Raw genomic sequence first — 21494 nt, forward strand, 5'->3', positions numbered from 1 at the left:
CCCCCCCCCCCCGCCGAGGGCCCGCCCCGCAGGAGCAAGAGGGACTTCTCTAAAAATGATAGTCGTCATGCCATGGTAGGAAGAGCAGGTGCTCTCTGGTTTCTAAAATTTTTATATTGTCAATAAATGACTTGTCGATCAGAAATTTTAATAATAAAACTGAAGCTATCAATCAGGTTGTTTTCAATACCATAATTGTTTCACACTGGGGTTCATTTCAGACTTAACCCTCCTTTGAAATACAAGAGGTTCCTGATTCCTTAGGGTCTGCCATCAAAGCACAAGCTCTGAATGATCACCTGTCCCTGCCCCCATCTAACTTTTGTGTTGGGACCCTCCTTCGCTACTTGTGGGATTTCTCAGGCCCGTTGCATGTCAAAACACATCTGTCCTAAACAAGGCCACTGGGATCCCTGAAAGGAAGGCTTAGTATATCCAGACCACCCCTCGGGGTCATCCTTGAAGCCACACATAAAGTTGGACTCACAGAATGCTACATAAATGCTTCCTGATCCAAACCACGCGGTCCACGCTCCTGTCCCAGTTACGCCTCTGTTATTACTACTTCTTATAGGGACCACAGAGAGGGGCAAATTGAGAAGTTCAAATTCAAATCGGATGCCTGGCAGTGTTACTTGTTAGCTGTTTTTATTGCGCGGGGTGTGCGGCATTGGTGGAGAAGTTAAAGCTTTGCACTGACCCCAGGGATTTAATTTCTCTGCTTAGCCTGAGCTGTCATCTCCATGGAAACCAACTATATTTTAAACTTCCTATCAACAAGGGTGGGGGGTGGCAAGGGGGAAGCAAGAAGCTGGCAGACTTCTGGAAAGATCCAATGCTTTTGCATGTACAGACACCTGCTGCCTTTGAGCAAAGGGGGCATGGCCATGAAGGCAGGTGGGGGGAGGGAGCCCTTCTTCAGATGTCAGCCTCTGAAAGCGGGTCGCCGTGCAGCAGGCTGGCTCTGGTCTTCACATGGGAGTCAGGCTCCAACAGAGTCCACTAAGGAGACAAATTTCTCCAATGATGCTGACCCAAGACAAGGGCTCAAGAGATGTGACAATTCAGGTTTAAAAATAGCCTCATTGAATGTATACAGTTGTGCAAGGAACAGATGGTTCTTAATTAAGGATGTGGGTGGAAAGGGGCAAAAGGGCCGAAGACTTTTCCTTTACTTGCAATTTCCTCCCCTCGTGGAGGTAAGCAATGCAAAGATCATCGGAAACCAACAGCCCATGGGCTTTGGAACACATCCCAGGACTTTTGACAGCAATTTGCTTCCTTCTTTACATTTCCCTTGGGTTCATTCTAAAACAGGGCAGATTCCCCAGAGCCTACACCGACTAAGGCCAGGGGAGCTAGGAGGGACACAGCAGGGACTAGGAGGGGCTGTCCCAGATCAGCAGGTTGTGTAGGGCTCCAAGCCTCCACCCTATAGATGGAGGGTGACTGGGAATTGGCCAGCAAGAATTTTAAAACTGTTAATGAGTTGCTAGCGTCTTAATACAACCCTTTGGGGTTTTCTTTGAACCGCGAGAAAAATGCAGACCAGGTCCACATTGCCTCTGTGGCTGGTGCAATGGCTGTCCTCTCTAGACTGCGCCTCCACTCCCTCTCCACTTTGCATGGCCTCATCTGGCCGCCTTCTCTCATTTCGGATCCTTGCTTGGCCCTGGTGGCACCTGAGTTGGCAACATCTTCACTTTAAGGGGCAGAGGACCTGCCCGCACATGCGGTGAAAGATGCAGATTCGGCTTCAGTAGGTCTGGGATGGGGCCAAAAACTGTGCATTTCCAATGCACTCCCAGGGCATTCCAATGTTGCCAAACCACGGACTGCACTTTGAATAACAAAGGTCGGGACCAGTGATACCTAATAGAACTTTCGGCCATGAGGACAGTGTTAGTTATCTGCACTATCCAATATGGTAGCCATCGGTGGCTGCCGAGCCCTTGAAATGTGGCTAGTGTGGCAGAGTAACTGAATCCTTACTTTTACTTCATTTAAATTAATCTAAATTTAAATTCAGATGTGGCTAGCAGCTGCTGTATTGAAGAACACAGGCCTAGAGGGTACCCCGGTGAATGAATTGCAATGTAGATAATAGAAGTCAGAGATAACTACGCCATGAGACAAGAGTCAGGGGAACTATTTTGAAGCTGGCCTTCAAGTTTTCCCTAGGAGATGCTTCCTGTTGAGTCCTTGGCAGGCAGGGCAAAGCCTTTCCTTAGTCTTTCCTTTGCACTCAACTGGTCTCGCTTTTTTTTCCCCCCAAGGTAAAAGGCTGGCGGTGGCTCTCCCAAGGGTATCTGGCTTGGACAGGTTGGCCCAGACACTCCCAGGGCCCCAGGGGACAGAACACAGACGGCCTAAACCGGACCCAAGCCCAACCCCTCCCCACACCCACCTCCGCAAGGCCAAATGACTGAATCTAAGGAGCACATCACCGGGAACACTCAGCCAGCACTCTTTCCAAGTGTGAAAGAAAAGCAATGAGACTGGGAGGAAAGAGAGGAGAGTGGAAATTCGGAGAGCAGACAAGAATAAGAGAAAAAGACTTAGGAAGGGGGAAACGAATCTGGGGGCTAAAGTATCAGAGAGACCAGCAAGGGGGGCAAGGAAGAGGGAGAAGAGGCACCGGAGATGGATGAAGGAGAGAGATGTCAGGAAGCAAAGTGGCAGAGGGGAAAAATTAGGCAAGTATCAGGGGATTAAGAGGTACCCAGAACTGGCCTGGGTGGGACAGCTATCTCAGCTATCTCTGAGGGTCTGCAGGAGCCCCCACCCCAGCCTACCCCTAGGGCAGCAAGTGTTAAATACTTACCTCCTCGGTGGATGATCAGGAGATGACAGGGAGGGGCTTCTTTGGTGCATTTGTTGTGGCACTTTAACCTGAGAGAGAGAAAGAAAGAGAAGGATGGAGAGCTGGGTGGGTGGACGGATGGGTGGATGGGTGGATGGATGGGTGGATGGATGGATGGATGGATGGATGGATGGATGGGTGTGGGTGGATGGGTGGGTGGGTGGATGGGCTGCCCTGGTGGTTCACAAAGCTCTGGAAGCTGTGGATGCCAAAATATGAGATGAGATGGGACAGCTGAAGAATCTCCTTGGCACCTAGGGAATTAGCTCTGGAGAAAGTCTGTTGTCATTCCACTCTCCCAGGTCAGAACTGGGTGGTCCAGGTTGGGTAGCAACTCCTTCACCAACAGTGTCCACTTAGACTTTATGCCTTGAAAGATATTTTCATGTTTCAGTCTGTATTTTTTTCTTTTTTTGTTTTAGAGAGAATGAGAGTGTGCAAGAGCGAGGGGATGGTGGGGAAGGGGCAAAGGGAGAGGGAGAGAGAGAATCTTAAGCAGGCTCCAAGCCCAGCTCCGAGCTTGACACAGGGCTTGATCTCACGACCCTGAGATCATGACCTGAGCCAAAATCAAGAGTTGGACACTTAACCGACTGAGCCACCCAGGCACTCCACAGTCTGTATTTTTTATCTTTATCGGCCTCATCATCCAATCCACATAGCCATCCACTGTTTACTTGCAGACTCATCTGCCAGCCATTGTACTAAGCATAATACAGATGTTATGTTATTGGATCTTTATAACAACCTTGCACAATGGATATTAGTATCCTTCCCATTTTACAGATGGAGAAACAGATTAACTGAGCTTTCTTGGTGCAAACTTGGATCGGTGGTGCCAAAGGCGGCTTCTCATTTTTCTTCAAGGCTCAAGCAACAGGAGACAGTTAACCAAGGCTTCCATTTAGGGTGAAACTAATGACAGGTATTCAGTTTTAGAGGTAGAAAGAGTTTAGAGTCAAAGTGTCCTCCTTTGAGACAATGTCACCTTGCTCTTCCCCAAAGATTTGCCAGGCTTCCAAAGGGTAATAAAAACCCCAACTAATTGTCACCTGGCTTTGTCTTTTTCTTTTAGAGTTTATGTGGATTGGAAGAATACACACTGTAGCGGATGCCATTGGTGCCCTGTCTGCTCCCCTGTAGATTCCCTTATCATTTTCATGCATGCCAGTCTAACTTCCGATAGCTGACATTCTTGCCAGAAGGCACCCATAGTCTGCTTAGAGGTTTCATGTTAAAAAAAAAAAAAAAACCCTTATAGAGAGAGGTGCGAGCTTTAGATTTGCCCTCAACCTTCTTGCCTTCCGGGGACTGGATAGTTCTGTCTAACAGAATGATGTCATAGACTCAACTTTGACCCCCCCCCCATTCGTCTCGCTCAGTGGTTCTCAAAGTGGAGTCCCAAGGCCCGCAGCATCAGCACGGCTGGTCTCAGAACTTTTCAGGAATGCACCTTCTGGGCCCCCAGGCCAGATCTGAAGAAGCTGAGACTTGGAACTGAAATGCAGTCACCTGTTTTAACAAGCCCTCTCTCCCTGAGTCTGATACATGCTCGGGCGTGAGAACCACTGGTCTCGTTGATTGTTTAGAATGTCTATGCCCGTTTCCCCAATTTTTCTTGTCTTCAGTCTTTTGTGGCCCTGGTAGAGCAGTGAGATGGAAAAGTTAGACCTGGGGCCCCCGGGAGTGCAGAGGGGAAGGAGGGATGCGGGCTGCAGGAAACAGTGTTGAATCACCCCACAAGAACCTGATTAGCCCACCTCCAACTCTCCTTCACTTTAACTCCATCCGGGAGAAGGTTTCTGGCGCTAACACATCTTTACGTTTCTCTACCACATGCTAACCACGGTCCCAGATTTGGAAAGGTGACATTATCGACAGGAAATTCAATGAATTTATTTTTCCATCTGAACGTCTCTCTTTCTTTTTTTTTTTTTTTCCTGGTTGTCTCATATTAATGGAAAGTGATGCTGATTTTCCACTCATGGTAATAAGACACATTTTCATCTTTAAATAAATGTATTTAAGCTAAAAAGGCTATACGTAGTAAATAAATAAAAGTAAGGCTGTTACACAAGTAGGACAAAATCATGACAGGGTGGTGAGCGAATGACTGAATTAGACCGGGACAAGCTGTCTTACATAATTTGGAATTGTCAGAAAGAGGTGGCAGCTCTTGGCATCTGAGAGTCTAAGACGGTTGAAAAACAGTAAGAGGCACTATCGGTCATGAATGTCACAAGGATGCTGTGACTCAGAGAAGAACAAAAGCATTCACGTATGCAGTGCTTGTGAAGTACCAGGCAATGCCCCCAGGGCTTTACACAATTTATAAAATCCTTATAACAACCCCAAACAGTAGCAACTATTGTTATCCCCACTTTACAGAGTGAAAAACTGAGGCTTGGCAAATTTGGGTAACTTGCCGAAGATCAAATAACCAGTAAGAGACAGAGGCCTCAAGCTCAGCTCTAACCAGCACGCAGGTGCCTTCAAAACCTCCACTCTTCTTCCTGTACATCTTGGGGCTGGCGGTGAATAAACGGGAGGCTTCCTGGGACCTGTAACCAGCAAAAGCAAAAGGTCCTCCTTGAGATAACCTAAGATGTCACCCTCTGTTTTCCCCCTACAGCTGCCTGATTTCAGAGGGATAATAAAAATCCCACCTTACTGCAAATTTCTTTGTCTTTTTTTTTTTAAGATTTTATTTATTTATTTGAGAGAGAGAGAGAGGAGAGCACAAGCAGGGGGAGGGGAGAGGGAGGGGCTGGAGAGAGGGTGAGGGAGAAGCAGACTCCCCGCTGAGCAGGGAGCCCGATGCAGGGGCTTAATCCCAGGACCCTGGGATCATGATCTGAGCTAAAGGCAGACTGCTCAACCGACTGAACCACCCAGGCGCCCCTGCCTTTTTCTTGTCTAAAGCCCACAGACTCTCGGACCTACAGGGAAGGTCCCAGCCCCCATGGAGGTCATGGATATTGCATCCAAACCCCGACGGGAAGCTCTGCTGAATGTACAACTAGACTCTCGATCATTCTGCGAAACACTTAACTGGGTTCCGGGACAGGGAGATGAAGCCGCTATGGTTATGGGGAGGAACGAAACACACAACAAAGATCAGATCATTGCCGATGTGGTGAGACAGAGAAAAACATCATACAGGGAAAGGGGATGGAGAGGGTGAGAGTGGGAGGGGAAGAGCTTCCAGGCAGAGCAAAAGTGTGGGGGCAGGAACAAGCTTGGTGGGTTCAGGGGTCAGAGGTTCAAGGCTGAAGAGGCTGAAGTAAAGAGAACAACAAAGCGATAAAGACGGGAGGAAGGTAGGGAGGGCACAGAGAGGGCCCCAGGCACTGGGAGGCCCCGGAATGCTTGCAACAGCTGTGACAGGTCAGACTGATGCTTGGGAAGCCCTGAGTTGGGCAATCTGCTGATACCGAGTGAGAATGGCACTGAGAAGTGTCTGCACTCATTCCTGTTTGAAACAGCTTGATTCCACCCTGGAAGCTTCCAGAAAGAAGTTTTTCCTTTCTGCTGCTCCCGCTTACGAGTCTTCTCTAACAAGCCCAGCTGGAAGGGTGACGTGCAGATGTGAAGAAGCCTGTTTGCTCTCGTGGGCAGCACTCTGAAGTGGGGGCAAGCAGTTTCGCGCAACCTCTGGACCTTTCCCGAACCAGGACGGGGCAGGCAAAGCTTCCCGGGACCTCGGTCATCTCCTGCCTCCCCCTGGCATTCTCCTTTCCAGGATCCCTTGTTGCCTATCTTTTGCAGTTATGGAAAAGGCTTCCTTCATCTCTGGCCAAAGGATGGGAGATGGAACGCTTGTCCTTCCAGGCAGCATTTCAAAGGGCTGCCCTGGGGATGGGACCACAGCCCTGCTCATGCAGAAAAGCAGAACTATCTTTCACGCTAAGACACTTGACCCTCTGCAGGGAGGCTCGTCCGTCAAGAACTAGCCCCCGCGTGTGGAGGATCTGCTAATTGAGTTGGCAGGATTAGCCTAGCGCTGAAATCACACAGACCCTGGAGGGGCGGGGAAGAGGGACTGAGATGAGGCTTTTTGCGCGATGTAGACACACCATGCCCCACTTACGGAGGATCGTTTTTCCAGCTGGAAATACACAGGATTCCACTCAAATTAGACTTCTCCTTTCACTACTTATAGAAAAGCAAGCTAGGACCACACGCTGTAAAGATCGGCCACCTGCTTCTGAATCAGATCCCCCCCAGGCTTACCCCCCCGAGGTTCTGATTTGGTCCGTGCTGGAATGTGGGTTTTCGGCAAGTGCATGACGGTGCTCCAGAACCTGTCTATGAGGAAGACACATTCTGCTTCCCAAATGAGAGACGTCTAGAAGCCTAGATTTTCTGGAATCCAGCACTCTCCCCCCACAAAAAAAAAAAAAAAAAAGAGAGAGAAATGGGGTCAGGAGAGCATGCAGAAGGAACGTGGGTTCAAAGCCTGACACTCCCTCTTCCTGGCCGTGACAACTTGGGGAAGTCGCTGACCCTCTCTGAGCCAGTTTCTTCATCTGTAAAATGGGGGTAATCATAGTATCTGTATTTACAGAGAAACAGTATCTATAGTTGCAGAGTTGGAGAGAAAACTAATCACATGAGGCAATCGGGGTGCCTAGGACAATTACTTGAGGTAGCAGGTACTGTCATTTTTATTAGGGTATGTTCTTATCGTTGCGACTTTGTGCAGAAGCTTTCCGCTCAAGCCCCTAAGACCCTTTCTCTTGCTGAATTGTGGTCTGGCTGCCATCATGCCCGGAGCTTTGAAACACCCATGGGTGGGAGCTGGTTGGGGACTATTCCAGTCTCCTCTCGCTTGGGTGGGACAGCTCAGAAGTGTGCAGATACGGGATTGGACCCCAGCTGCCCAGAGCCCTGACCTATCCTATGAGGCACCCGGTATTGGCTGCCTTCGTTCCCCTGCTCCCCTGCTCCCCTGCTGGTGTGGCCTGGAGCACCTCTCAAGTAAACCACTCACCATCGAATCCTTGTTTTGAGGTCGTTAGAAAGAGGGGAGCCCAGCCAGGACACCATGATGCTTAAAGGAGGTTCAAAACTCAACCTGGCCTGTCCCAAAGCTCTCACACTAACACCAAGCCCTCTGCTTCTTGTCCCTTGTGTGTCCTCTGCGCACAGCCCTTAATGTAATTGGTTCTCCAGATGCTCTGTTCCACACAGAGGAAAGAGAGGGGTGGGGTGCCCAGGACGAAGTTCCCCATCAAACATGGCCAGGAGGAGCACCGTGAATTAGCAGAGTAGCTCCAAACAACGCCAGGCACCGGGCAAAGGTCAGATGTGGTTCCAGAAGTGGTGAGAAGCCTGGGCTTCTGAGTTAAGCCAACCTGAGCCTGAATCGCAGTTCTGCCCTTCCCACACCCAGGGGGCCTCCCTCTCCATCGCTGAGCTCCAGGATCCTCACGGGCAAACTATGATGAGGATCTAACGAGAAAATGCCTGAGTGGGGTCCACCGAGGCAGCAAGTAGGTCAATGTCTCTCTAGGCAGGGCTGAAACACTCTTGAGTGGACACAGAGAATGCCACGTGAACCTCCTACAGCCTGGAAACTTGGAAAGGACTTATTTAAAAACTTTTCATCGAAAGGGGTTAAATTTTCTTTCTTCCTTCCTTCTTTTTTTTTTTTTTTTAACTTTCAGAGCTAATAGGATAAGCTACAGCTATCGAGAAAAGTTGCTTACACGGACTATCTTGTTTCCCAAAGGAGCTGCTGGCTAAATGAGACATCCTCTCCATCTGAAAATTAAATATGTGAATTTATCCTGAGGGCAAGATCTGGGTCTTCCTCATCTTTGAAGCTCCCATTCCTGCACCCCTTTCAGTGCTTGGTCTGGGGGCTGGTGCATAAAAATGCAGAGTAAATACTACAGACAGGGAGGGACAGAAAAGGACGGACAAAGGAAAGAGGGGCAGAAGGGAAGCCACTGGTGTATGGGAGTGAATAGTCTGTAGCAAAAGGCTTCTGGAAATGATTCCTGTTTCTTACAAATGGTTTCCCTGCCGTTTGTGGAATGTAGGAGTGTCCCTGTCAGCATCCCCTTCTCGTTGCCCTCCCTCCGTCCCCCAACGTGAGGGCAGGACAGGGGCTGGGCCAGAAGCACACCAGACTTGCATGGCCCTCACCCAGGAACTGTGGGGGACAAATGGCCCCTTTCGGAGCAGTTTTGCTATTTCCTTAATGGATTTGTCATGTCCCCCAGCAGCTCTGTGGGGCAGATATGAGCCCAGGGCCTGGCGTGGCACTGGGATCAGAACGCTAGTCTTTCCTGAAGAGGGGCGGGCAAGACTCCTGCTGGTGAACACCGTCCCCCATCCACTTCAAATGGTTCATTGAGCTACTGTAATCAATTTATGAGAAGTTGGCTCCAAGCAGCCCAACTCCCCAAGCCCACCTTTCTCTCGTCCACACCAGCTTGCTTTGCAATTCATCTCGGCAGAGCACAGCCTTTCCTTCCCGAGGGCAAGTGGTATATTTTAAAAACCCGCAAAAACTGAGGGCTTCAGAGGGGAGGGGGTGGGGGAATGGGATAGGCTGGTGATGGGTATTAAGGAGGGCATGTATTGCATGGTGCACTGGGTGTTATATGCAAGTAATGAATCATGGAACTTTACATCAAAAACTAGGGATGTACTGTATGGTGACTAACATAATATAATATAATTAAAAAAAAAAAAACCCAGCCCCCAACATCTGATGGCAGGAACGTTAAAGAAACGCCAACTTTGGGCCAGGTGCTCTTACGTAACTTGTTTGATCTGAACAACAGTGCCGTGAAGGGTGGATAACATCGTGCCCATTTCAAAGTCAGGAAGACTGAGGCTTGGTAAGTGGCCCAATCATACAGACAGTAAAGGACAGAGTGAAAATCATTCATTCATTCAAAATATGATTGCCTTCCTCCTCTGTGCCAGGTGCTGTGAACCCGTCTCTTACTATTTCAAGCATGAATATCTCTCTACTCATCCCACTGCCTCAGAGCTGCCTTTTAGAAAGGATCCCCGGTGGATCGGAACTGGGTTCTTGGGGCCTTGGGTTGGCAAGAGCCACTTTCCCTCCGAAGTTCCTTTGGAGATCTATGCCACCAACAGACGTGTACTGCACACTTTCTATGTGCTAAGTACATACGTGCCAGCTCTGGACATACAAAGTGAACAACACGGACACAGCCCTACCTTCAGCTCGTTTATAAAGTCCAGTCAGAGAGGCAGGCAGGTACGTAAGCCAACACAACATAGTTATGTTATACGGAATGATGGTGGAGGACAGGTGTGGCTCTTTGGACCTGAGGGAAATCCAGGAGGGCTTCCTGCAGGAAGTGGCGACTGAGCTAAGCCTGAAGGATAAACGGGAGCTAGCCGAAGTGCGCAAGAGAGATCCAGGCAGGAGCAATAAAAGGCAGTTCAAAGATATGTTGATTGGTGGGCACGTGGCCTGCCACAGGGGTGGACAGCTCAATGAAGCTGGAGCTCTGGGTGTGAGAAGGGAGATAGTGAGAGGGCTGGAAGGACAGATGAGCAAGGGATGGTGCCGAGTATCACTGTGAGCCTGGATTTGCCCTGAGAGCAAGAGAGAACCAAGGGAGGATTTTAAACGGGGAGGGGAAGGCTAGATGAGCATTTTGGAAAGCTCCTGTCTGCAGCAGATAGCTACAATTAAAGGGCATCCCTCGCTCACTATCTCTCTGACTTCCAGCCTCTGCTTTCTTTATCCCAGGTCACGGTATTAAGTGCTCCTCTCTCAAAAAATCACTAAACCAAATCATTGCCCCCTCTACCATGGGGCTTATTTCATTGAATACCACAACTGAGCAGTTTTGTCTCATCTTGGTTCCCCTGTGGTCTCTCATTTGAGCCGATGCTTCTGGAAACGCCCCCATATGCTCTCAGTGGAGGATATCAAAACACTTCTTCCCCTCCCTGCTGGCAACTCAGTGAGGCTGAGCTCTTTGGTCTACAACTGAGTTAGAAACACACACACACACACACACACACACACACACACACACACAAAACCAACAACAGAAATGAGCAAGGTTGGTGGGGAGTATTAACATATAAATCATACTGCAAGCTTCAGCAAAATAATGAACAATGATTGGGAAAACCTGGCCCTTCTCTCTTTAAGAGGATATAGTACAGGAAAGCCATGCATTTATTAGCTGTTGGAGATGTCCCCCTTCACATCCCCGCAACTTCCCCCAAGAGAGGAGAGAGTGACCACAGGGTCCTCTTGGCTCCCAGGACCCGGAGGTACTCATCAAAACACAAAGACCAGTTGGCCACCTTTCAATTCAAGAAATAGGGGACAGGATAGCAGGCTGGGGAAGGAGGAGGAAAAGATGACCAGCTCTGGTCCAGTGTCAGGTTGAGAACAGACTCTCACCTTCCATTCTGCCTGTTTAATTCCAGGAGGAGCAGAGCGGGGGCTAGCCTTTGTGGCTGGCCTACTATGCGACGGGCCCTTTGTAAAGTGGTTAAGAGTCTGGGATTTTGAATCAGAGATACTGGTAGTTTGATGAGCAGATCTACCTACTGGGAGACTTTGGATTTACTCCTGAAGGCCTCTGTTTCCTCATCTGTAAAATGGGGGTGAACAGACCCTACCTTTCATGGTTGTTGCAAAGATTACATGAGATCATGCATGAAAAGTGTTTAGCAAAATGTCCAGCACATAGTAAGCCCTCAATACATGATATCCTCGGTACCATCATCATCATATTCAATGCCTACCTCGGCATCCAGTAGAATTATAATCTCCCTCCCATACAACTGTAACTGGACCCAAAGTTTTGCATATAATAGATAAAAACTCATATAAGGGAGCATGAATTCCCATTATGACTGTTGCAAAAACAGAAATGTTTCTATTAATGGAAAAGTGAGTTCAGGCTTTAAGCTGGTGATCTCTGAAATGCATGCTCATAATTATATCCTGCCAATATCCCGTGTGTTGTATAAATTCCTGAAGCTTCCAGGCGCTTTGCAGCAGCTGGGGAAAATCAGTGCAGCCAGTGGCTCAAACCAACCATGGCTTACTTCGTGCTTCTAGCTAGCTCATCACCTGTGGCCGGAGTCACTGTACAAAGCCCCGACATTTTCAGATAAGACATTGTGTTTTGAGGCAGAGACACAGGTTAGGAGAACATACAGGGCAAGAAAGGAACCAAGAAGTGAAGAAAATCCAAGTGAAAAGATCCGATAACGGAGCAACACTGGATAAAGGCATGCATGGCTCATTTAAATGAAAATTAGCAAAGTGACAGCTTACATAAAAAGAAGTGACTGCAAGCATGTCCAGCCAGGCTACTGAAGGTAGGAGGAGAAGGGATGTACATCGAGGGCATGGAAACACCGGAATAAACTGGAAATCCGGTGCTGCTTAATAACTCAGTTTTCCAAGCTCACTCTTTACCTTTCCAAGGAAATAATTATGGGTTTCACCCCTCCAGAAGCGGGCAGTGACCTAGATTGGAACTTATGAAATGTTTCTACTTGTAGAGATCTGCCCCGACCCACCTGGGTCGCCTGGGACATGGGACTTTCAGTGCGAAGCCCCAGAAAGTCCCAGGCAAACCAAGATGTTTGATCACTGTTGAATATTTCAGTGATAGCATTCTAACACTGGCACTCTAGAACTTGAATAATGTATACCTCAGTCCCACTGGCTGGCAAAGACTGATTCGTTATATAAACCAGCTGTTCTCCACCAAGGGCAAATTTGCTCCCCCTGGGAAGATCTGGAAATGTCTGGAGACAATTTTAGTTGTCACAACTGTGGATGGGCTATGTGTCTGAGTAGGTGTGTGTGTGTGGGGGTGCTCCTGGCATCTGGTAGGTGGAGGCCAGCCATACTGTTGAACATCCTGCAATGCCCAGGACAGCTGCCCAGACAAAGAATTATCCCAAATTTCAACAGTGCAGAGGTTGAGAAACCCTGATATAAATGCTTGAATGTGTCCCCCAAGAAGTGGGAAGGTTCAGAAAATCCCAAAAGACAAATGGGGAATATGTGCTACAGAAAAAGAGGGAATGTACTACAGAAAAAGAGGGAATGTACCAAATTTTCCAGAACTTCGACCTCATGTCAACCCAGGGAGGTGATTTAGTGAGTAGGTTTCTCTTCCTACTTTGCATTAATAGAAAATCAATTTCCACAACTAAATAAATGCTGAACGATTTATTGAAAGATTCTGATCCAGGGAATCCCCAAGCCATTAATGTGATCGGTGCACTCCCATGTCTTACCACATCACATGAATGGTTCAGCCTCCTTTTACTTCAGAGAGGTTTAGAAACTTCCCCAGAATCACACAGCTGGGAAGTGGCAGAGTCAGGACCCGAACTCAGCTCTTTCTGGCTCCAGGGTGTGGATCCTGCCGTCATTTTATGGTAAAACAACAAAGTTGGCTTTCCTAGATGCAGATCCTGAGATGGGTGTTCTCGTGAGCGATATATGGAGGGAGTTCTCCAAGGGAGACTGATTCCATTGTAGGGGGAGCAGGATAGGACATGGGAGAGAAGCTAAGCAAAGACATGGTTTCTCGTGACTCTAGCCTCAGCCTGATCCCTCTGGGGCTCTGGACTCTGAATTGGACCACAGAGCGTGTCTGCCCTGAGGCAAGCGAGCTAGCCTTCTGTACACTTGCCCCAGTGAGTGCCTGGCTCTGAGCCAGTGGGCGTGAGGCGGCTGCAATCACCCAAGAGCAAACCTCCAGGAGAGGTCTCAGGTTTGAGCTGCTAGCAGCGGTGCCCACAGCCACTGGTAAATAACGTCACTGGGAATGTGAGCAGGACATCCAGACATATATGGGTGGGGGAGGGCGGTGCTCTGTGGCACTAACTGCATTACTCTGTCTTCAAAGTAGAGAAGGGAGTACTCCTCCCCATCTTCGAGAAAAATGAGTCTTAGCGTCGGCAAGGCATTCTGACACCCAAGCCCCTCCCACCTCAGGCCGTAAGAGCAGGTAACCCAGAGAACATCAGACCCCTGTCTTCTGCCTCCTACTCGACCGCCAGAAGGAAAGGCCACCCTGACACCAGCATTGTCCTCCCCAAGGCCTTGTTCTTGGCAAGCGACACCATCCAGCAAGACGAAAGCTCTAGTGTCCAAGGGAAGAGGGCTGGAGGGGGCGTGAGCCGTCCCTACTACCCAGGCCTGGAGCCACAGGTAGCAGCGCCCATGAGTCAGAGCGGCAGGGCCTGGTACTGCAGCCGCAGGGCAGCGTGGGCATTCTCCGGAACCCACGCCCTGCCCCTACAAGCAACTGCAAAATATGCTCACGTCCTTCTAAGTCCTGATCCAAGCTTTGCCCATGCCGTGTGCTCGCCCAGAACACCCTTCCTCCTGTTCCACTTGGCTAATCCCCTCTCTTCCCCCGAGACTTCGAAGGCTTCCCCTGTTGTTCATCACGTATCCGCCCCCAGCCCCGTGTAGCCCGGGCACCTCCCCCTACAGTAATAATTAACCTACCTGGTTCACCCCTCATTCTAGATCCGTGTTCCTCACTTACGCTTCAGTGCAAATCTGAATCCTCCCGGAGGCTTATTAAAAACGCAGGTTTCTAGGCCCTGTCCCCAGCGTCTGGGCCAGGAAGTCTTGGGAGGGGCTCAGACGGGACAATTTTAAGCAACCATATCTCCCGGGATGCAGACCTAACCAGAACCACAGCGCACATTAAAAGGAGAGTGGGGGAGGGGGGATAAAACACGCAGTAGAGACAGACAATTCAAATGCTTCACCTTGGAAGACGTCCCCTCCCTTCCACACCCAGTCCCTGCAGTTAAAAAACAAAACAAAACAAAACAACCCCTCGGTTCAACTCTTGTTTCCTAGAGCACAACCCACACGATTTCACCACCGTGCACTTTCCTGCAAGAAATGCAGATGGGGTGGACAGGTTTCCAAGGACCCAGGCCTCAGCTCTGCAGAAACCTGTGGAAAGACCCGAGAAGGAGGGAAGATGCAGATAACGCAGGACCCAGAGCTGGGAAACCCATCAGCATCTTCCTGCAGCTGAATCCACAGTCATCAGACAATACGTGGATTGTGCTGACATCCGACCACTTAGAATGAAACTCCATTCCGCGCTCATGAACCTATTAGATGAAAAGTCCTCAATTTAGATAACTGCAAATTGCTTTCTGAGCATAATTTCCTATTAGTTCGCTAATCTCTCTATTCAGAACGCCAACAAGACAGCTGATGATAATTCCGGAGGAAGTGGCCATTAAGCCGACGGAGGAGGAAAGGGAGGTTAGACATTCGCGAGTATCCTGGCTTCCTGGGTGGGGGGGGGTACCCCAAAATTAATCCGTAAAGTTAGTAACAGTATTAGCTTTCGTGTATGACGTTCTCGTAATGCGCCAGGTACTGGGCTGAGCATTTTACCTTACTTCCCTCACTTAGGTTTTTGTTTGTTTGTGTTTATGTTTTTATTTTTTTTACAAACTAGTGAAGTAGATATTATTTTCCTCTTTCGACAGAAGAAGAGATGGGGCTCAGAAGTGGTCACAAGGCTGTTAGTAGCAGAGTCAGGATTCAAATGCAGGTGTGTGTGTCTGACCTACAACCCTGGGTTCCAATCATGCCTTATCTCTTTGGCATATCACACAAATATTTACTGGATGAATGTACTGGAGAGATGATGATGAAAGACTCAAGTTTACAGAATGAGGCCAAGAGATGAAATAACACAAAAGCCTAAAAAATAGTTAGCAAAGATTGACCAGTCTATAAAAACCAAAAAATAAAAACAAAAACCCCAAAAAACAAAACAAAACAAACCCCCAAACCCCCAAAAAACAAAAAACCACCACCAACAACAGCAAACAAAAAACCCCACAAAAACCCAAAAAACAAACCTCATATACTGAAATGTCAGGCTGGAAAATAAAGTTTGATTTTGTCAGACTACCTACTTGTATGTAGACCAGTGGCTCCCAAAATGTGGTCCCAGGATCAGCGTCACCTGGGAACTTATCAGAAATGCAAATTCTGGGGCTCCACCCCAGACCTGCTGCATCAGAGGCTCTGGGGCAGGCCCAGGAATCTGTCTTTTAATAAACCCTCCAGGGGATTCTGATGCACACTTGAGTCTGAGACCCATGATCTAGACAAAGAAAATCAGCTCTAAAAGGGAATTTGGAGATCACTCAGAGCAGCGCTTCTCAAACCTTAATGCTGTGCAAGAATCACCAGGACAGTCTTAAAATGCAGATTCTGATACAGCAGGTGTGGGCAGGGTTTGAGAGTCTGCATTTCTAACCAGCTCCCCGGTGATGCTGGTGCTGCTCGTGCAGGGACCACATGTGGTGTCGCATGGGTCCAATCCAATCCTTTTCACCCAGGGAGTTTCTGGCAATAACAGAACCAGCAATGCTTTAGGTTTCCAAAAAAACAAACAAACAAAAAAAAACCCAAAAAACAAAACCAACTCATCGTCTTCAGGGCAGATTCAAACTCACGCCTCTGGGATGCTTTAGGACAAAAGGAAATGACTTGTGTCACAGACTATTACTTTTTCTAAGTTCTTTTCAAGTGTGAGATCTTCCCTGAGCACTTTAATTCAAATCCCAGCCCATACCCTGGCCCCCTCTCTCCCTTCACCGCTTTGTCCTCCTTTGGCGCTTAGCACCCCCTGCGCAGATAGATGGGTCTATCTCCCTGGTCTGTTTCCTGTCCCTCCCCTCCCCTGGCATGTAAGCTCCACGAGGGCAGGGGTCTTGTGTGTTTTAGTCACTGTGATTTCCCTTCTGCCTAGAACCATGCCTGGCACATAGTAGGTGCTCACTAAACGGCTAAGCAAATAAATAATTTTTCCCCCTAAAAAGCTGCTTCCCAGTTCTTGGTGCCAGCAGTCTGCAATGTCATCTGTCACGACTCTTTATGGACGCGCTTCAGTTGCACGGAAGTTCATTTCTCTACACGTGCATCTTCCCCAGGCTCTGCTGTAGCTGCACGAGTGTCCCAAAATCAGAAGCACGTGGGACCTTGACAGCAACTCCAGACGCTTTCACCGTCCTGGCAGTTTCTCTAAGAGCTGCGCGAATTGGTAAGATCCACCCTGCAATCCAACCGTGGCCTGAACTCTGCTTCTTACACACCAGGAGCCATTTTTGCACAAGGTGGAGTGAGGAAGAATGTTCTTTGACAGGACATGGTCATCTGGGGTGAGAACATTTCATTGGCTCCTTCCCACAGCCCTGTGGAGGGGGCCAGCAACACACCCGCTTTGCAGATTAGAAAACTGAGCCCCGAAATGATGGACAAGCCACTGGCTCAAGCTCACACAGAGAATGAGGCAGTGGAGCTGGGACTCGCACTCAGTTCTGGCTGCTTCCAAAACCTGTGCTTCTCCCCCAGGTCCCCATCCCTCCCCCGGCCTCCTACCCCATGCCCATGGCAGGGTCTGAGTTGTTCATTACGTCTAGAACAGAGAGCAGGAGCAAAGGCCGCCTCAGAGTTCCGCCTCTAGGGCTGAAAATTAAAATGGCTCAGGAAGTGTTCAGCCTCACTGACTCCTGGCTGCATCCCCGTCAAAGCCTCCACTCACCATGTGTGAGGATGTGAGAGCTGCCGCTTCCCCTCAGAACATGGTGTGACTGCACGTGGATGAGACAGGCCCCTGGAGCAGCTGGTGTGTGGGCACTATCAGACAGCCTTCACCGTGGACCCGAGGGCCTGGCCTCGAGCCTCTCGGAGTCAGAAAGACCAGGGGTCACCGTCCTGAGAGCTCACCTGAGAGCCAGGGTCTAGGAAAGACCACGGCGGGGATGCGGGCCTCCACACGGTAATGCTGTGTCATTTCTCCCCACCGCCCCCTATGCCTGGCCGCTTATGACCCCTTAGGGGTTGGAACTAATTAATCCTCCCCAACTCCAGGAGGGAGAGGGAGCTCAGCCTTACCTCCACGACTCAGGTGAGACATCCAGGCAGGGGGGAGAGTGAGCGCTCGCTCGCCACCACTGCTGTCCCCTCCACCAAGGGGCAGGGATGTGGGGAGGCCGGAAGGAGCCCAAAGGGGGGTTGCCTGCCTGGGCTGGGCAAGGAAAGAGGGATTCCTACATTCTTTTAAACTGAATGGCTCCTATAAAGCCGAGAGAGGTACTTCCATGTGTCACTCTTAGATATAGTTAAATGTTATTGACAGTCTTACAGGAATCAGACCAGAGAGGCATTTCACACACGTTTATGGAAGGAGCGAGGGAAGCCAGGCAGAAAGGCATTGGTGACCTCTGACAGAGGACAGAGCTCTGAGACTGGCGCCGCGCTGTGTCCTTGAGTGCTGATTTATTGGATGCTAACACCACATCAGCCAGGTGTGACGATTATTCCTTTCATGCAGGTTAAAACAACAACGAGGAACAGAAATGTGAGGTGACTTGCCTAAGGTCACACAGCTAGAGAAGAACAGAACCAGGATTTCAACCCATCTTAGTTGGACTCCAGAGTCTACGTTGGACATCACATTTTTTTTCCTCCTTCCCTGCCTTTTGTCAGCCATGAGCTGGCATGGGTGGGTGCAAGTGGGGCAGGGGGATTGGTTTGTGTGGTCGAGCCTTCTTAACCAGAGCTTGAGACCAACATGATGACACAGAGGGGAGAGGAGTTAGGGGTCAGGGCTGTGTGACCTCAGGTGGGTGGCTGATCCTGGCTGAGACTCAGTTTTCACATTTGTAAAATGGGGAGAATCAGAATACCCCTCCACCCTTGGAGGAGAAAAAAATAAAGGAGAAAAGGACTTCACAAATTCTAACTCAGTAATTGGCAAACAACATCTGAGGAGCCAAAGGCAGCCCGCAGCGTATTTTTGTAAATAAGGTGTTATTGGAATAAATAAATGTGTCACACCCATTTGTTAACATATTGTCTCTTCAGCCACGTGGTAGAGTTGAGTAGTTTTTACAGAGACCCTCAGGTCCGCAGAGCCTAAAGTATTTACTATCTGGTCAATGAGACAAAAAGTGTGCCAACCCTTAATCTTAGATGCTACAAGTGTGCAAACATCTCTGTGCCTCAGCAGACAGCGTTATACGTTCCCCACACCATCCATCGGCTCTGGTTCTTACTGCCAATCGCTCTCCTTAACCCCTTGACCAAAGGTAGAGGTTCACTTAAGACACAGTTCTGGAAAATGGAGCAAGCATTCCTCCTGAGAACCAAGAAACCAAACTTCTGTAAGCTCCGTCAAAGCCCAGCATGGCTCTCGAGGATATCAGGCACCATGAAAGCACTTCCCGAATGCAGCCACTTACTTGCAATTTTTACACTTGAGGCCAAAAAGCATTCCTTTCCCACAGACTGTGCAGGTCTGAGACATCCAGTACTTGGTGGAAAACCTGTGGGAAAGAAACAGAAAACGTTCAAGGGCAAGGTGGTAGTGACTGGGCTATCTCTAGAAGGATGAGCCACTTAGAGGGTAAGCTCGCAGGCCCTGGATTCTCGTCTTGCTTCTTCCAAGATGTGTGACTTCATCAAGTTGTTCAGACCACTGGAGCCTCAGTCTTCCTGTCTGTAGAGTGGGGATGATAACCAACGTCACAGGTTGCGGAGAGGACCCAACAGGCCATGCACGTCAAGGGCCTCGCACAGTGCCTGGCAAGTCATAAGGGCTCACTCAATTGGGTTGTGACTTGATAATTACCTGGACATTCGTGACAGTGCTTCATTAGTTCAGCGAGGCTTGCCTGGTGGCCGGCTTTATGCCGAGTTCAGTTCTGGGTCGGAGTGATGGATGGGGCTAGAACTGTCCTCGGAACCACAAAGCAGGGTGAAGCCTCCTGCAAGTCCGGCAGACCCATCCCTCCTCACTGCCCCTCACATCACCTGGAGAGCTTTGATGGGAGCCTCCCCCCAGAAGAGCTGGGGCCTCTGACTTGAGAAGCAGAGTCCCTAAGGTGAAAGTCCTTGCAGACGGTGAGCTCATCGTCCTCCCCAGTCACCACCGCTTGTTGCAAATGCAAGGCAGTTTGGAGGGCTCCGATAGACAACTAGGAAGCAGGAGCCAGGGGATCCGAGGTGCATTACATTAACTTCCCGGGGCTCCTGCTGCTGCTGGGGTGCTTTCTGCCCCCAAGAGATACCAGGCAGCTGCAGAGCTGGCCCCAGAAAAGTATTGAAGGTTGCTGGGTGAGAGTTAATTTTCATTTTCAATTTTTGCCACCTTCTGCAGGAGTTGTATCTAATCTCCGCTGCCTCCAAGGGTCAAAATGAAAATCAGAAGTGATTATGTAACTCGGTGCTTGAGAGTGTGGAGGGCAAGGTTGCATCCCTCTGCTGTACCAACGTGCTTGATTTGGGTCAGTCACCCTCCAAGCGGAATGAGCCGCAGCCCAAAGCCTGCGTATTGAAGCGAATATTCGGAACAGAGACTCCTGTGACTAAGGAACTTCCTCTCCAGTTCTGGCCCCTTCCACGGGGCCAGCAAGTTTGGCAGGGCCTGCCTTGTGCGATTTAGCAGCTCTTGAGAATGAACAGAATAGGCTTGTGGTTCCCCCCCACCAGCCAGCAGTGTGGGAACAGAGGGCAGGAAGCATGAGCCTTGTAGCCTAGAGTTTTCTTTCCTTTCCACCTCTCCCATCTCTGGGATCAGCTCTCTCTCCTCCTGAGCTCTGGCTGAGGTGACTCTGAGGACGGTGGATGGAATGGGATTCTAATTTCATTTCTTCACCAAGGCTGGGGTGAGTCTAGGTCTCCCCCTTCTGGCATGGAGCCCAGGAAGAAACGCAGGGTGAGACTAAAGAGTAACAGGGCATCGCACGTACCGGCTCCTCCAAGAAGACATTGCTGATGCCGCAAATCACCATACTTCCTCTGGGAATCAGTATTTTAATATGAGGTTCCACCAGATCTAACACTAGCTTGCTAGAGCCTCGGGATGAGGCTGAGCCAGAGGGCAAGGCTGAGCTAGGGGCAAGGTAATCCAGGGCTGTAGGGGGCCAGGGGCGTGGCCAATCCAGAGGCGGAGCAGATCAGGGGTGAGGCCAATCCAGGGGTGGAGCTGAGCCAGGGGTGTGGCCAATACAGGATGGAGCTAAGCGGGGGCGTAGCTAACCCAGGGTGGAGCTGAGCCAGACGTGGGGTCAATCCAGAGGTGGAGCTGAGTCAGGAGTATGGCCAATCCAGGGGTGCAGTTGAGCCAGGGATGTGGCCAATCCAGGGGTGCCGCTGGGTCAGGGGTGTGGCCAAACCAGGGGCAGAGCGAAGCCAGGGGCAGGACCGACTCAGGGGTGGAGCTGAGCTAGGGGTGGGGCCAATCCAGGGGAGCAGCAGAGCCAGGGGTGTGGCCAATCCAGGGGTGGAGCTGAGTCAGGGCAGGACCAATCCAGAGGTCCCAGCATCTGATCCAGGGGTTAGGCCAATCTAGAGGTGGGACCAATTCAGGGCTGGAACTGATCAGGGACAGTGGGGAAGCAAACAGAAAAGGCCCTTCTTTTTGATGCCTTTCTCCCGGCATCTCCCCGCCTGACCATTGACGCGTCTATCACGTATTTCTCACTGCTTCCTCCACCGTTTCCTCATTTGAGTCTTAACAACTATCCTGTCAACATGTTTCTTTCAAAAACTGTTGACGAGGTGCCATTCTGGGAGAGGGTGCTCATT

The 21494-nt window shown here is 49.7% G+C and overlaps 1 protein-coding gene across 3 annotated transcripts in view; it reads right to left on the reverse strand.

Moving 5' to 3' along the window:
* KSR2 (kinase suppressor of ras 2) overlaps positions 1-21494 on the reverse strand; it is a 404020-nt gene that overhangs the window by 89663 nt on the left and 292863 nt on the right. For all 3 annotated transcript variants that reach the window (XM_034638641.1, XM_034638638.1, XM_034638639.1), the window contains exons 7-8: positions 19148-19231; positions 2825-2892 (exon numbers count right to left, since the gene is read on the reverse strand). In XM_034638641.1, coding sequence (XP_034494532.1) covers positions 2825-2892; positions 19148-19231 — 152 coding nt within the window. The remainder of the gene's footprint in view (positions 1-2824; positions 2893-19147; positions 19232-21494) is intronic.

Source organism: Ailuropoda melanoleuca, chromosome 12 (assembly GCF_002007445.2).
Source record: "Ailuropoda melanoleuca isolate Jingjing chromosome 12, ASM200744v2, whole genome shotgun sequence".
Taxonomy (NCBI): Eukaryota; Metazoa; Chordata; class Mammalia; order Carnivora; family Ursidae; genus Ailuropoda; species Ailuropoda melanoleuca.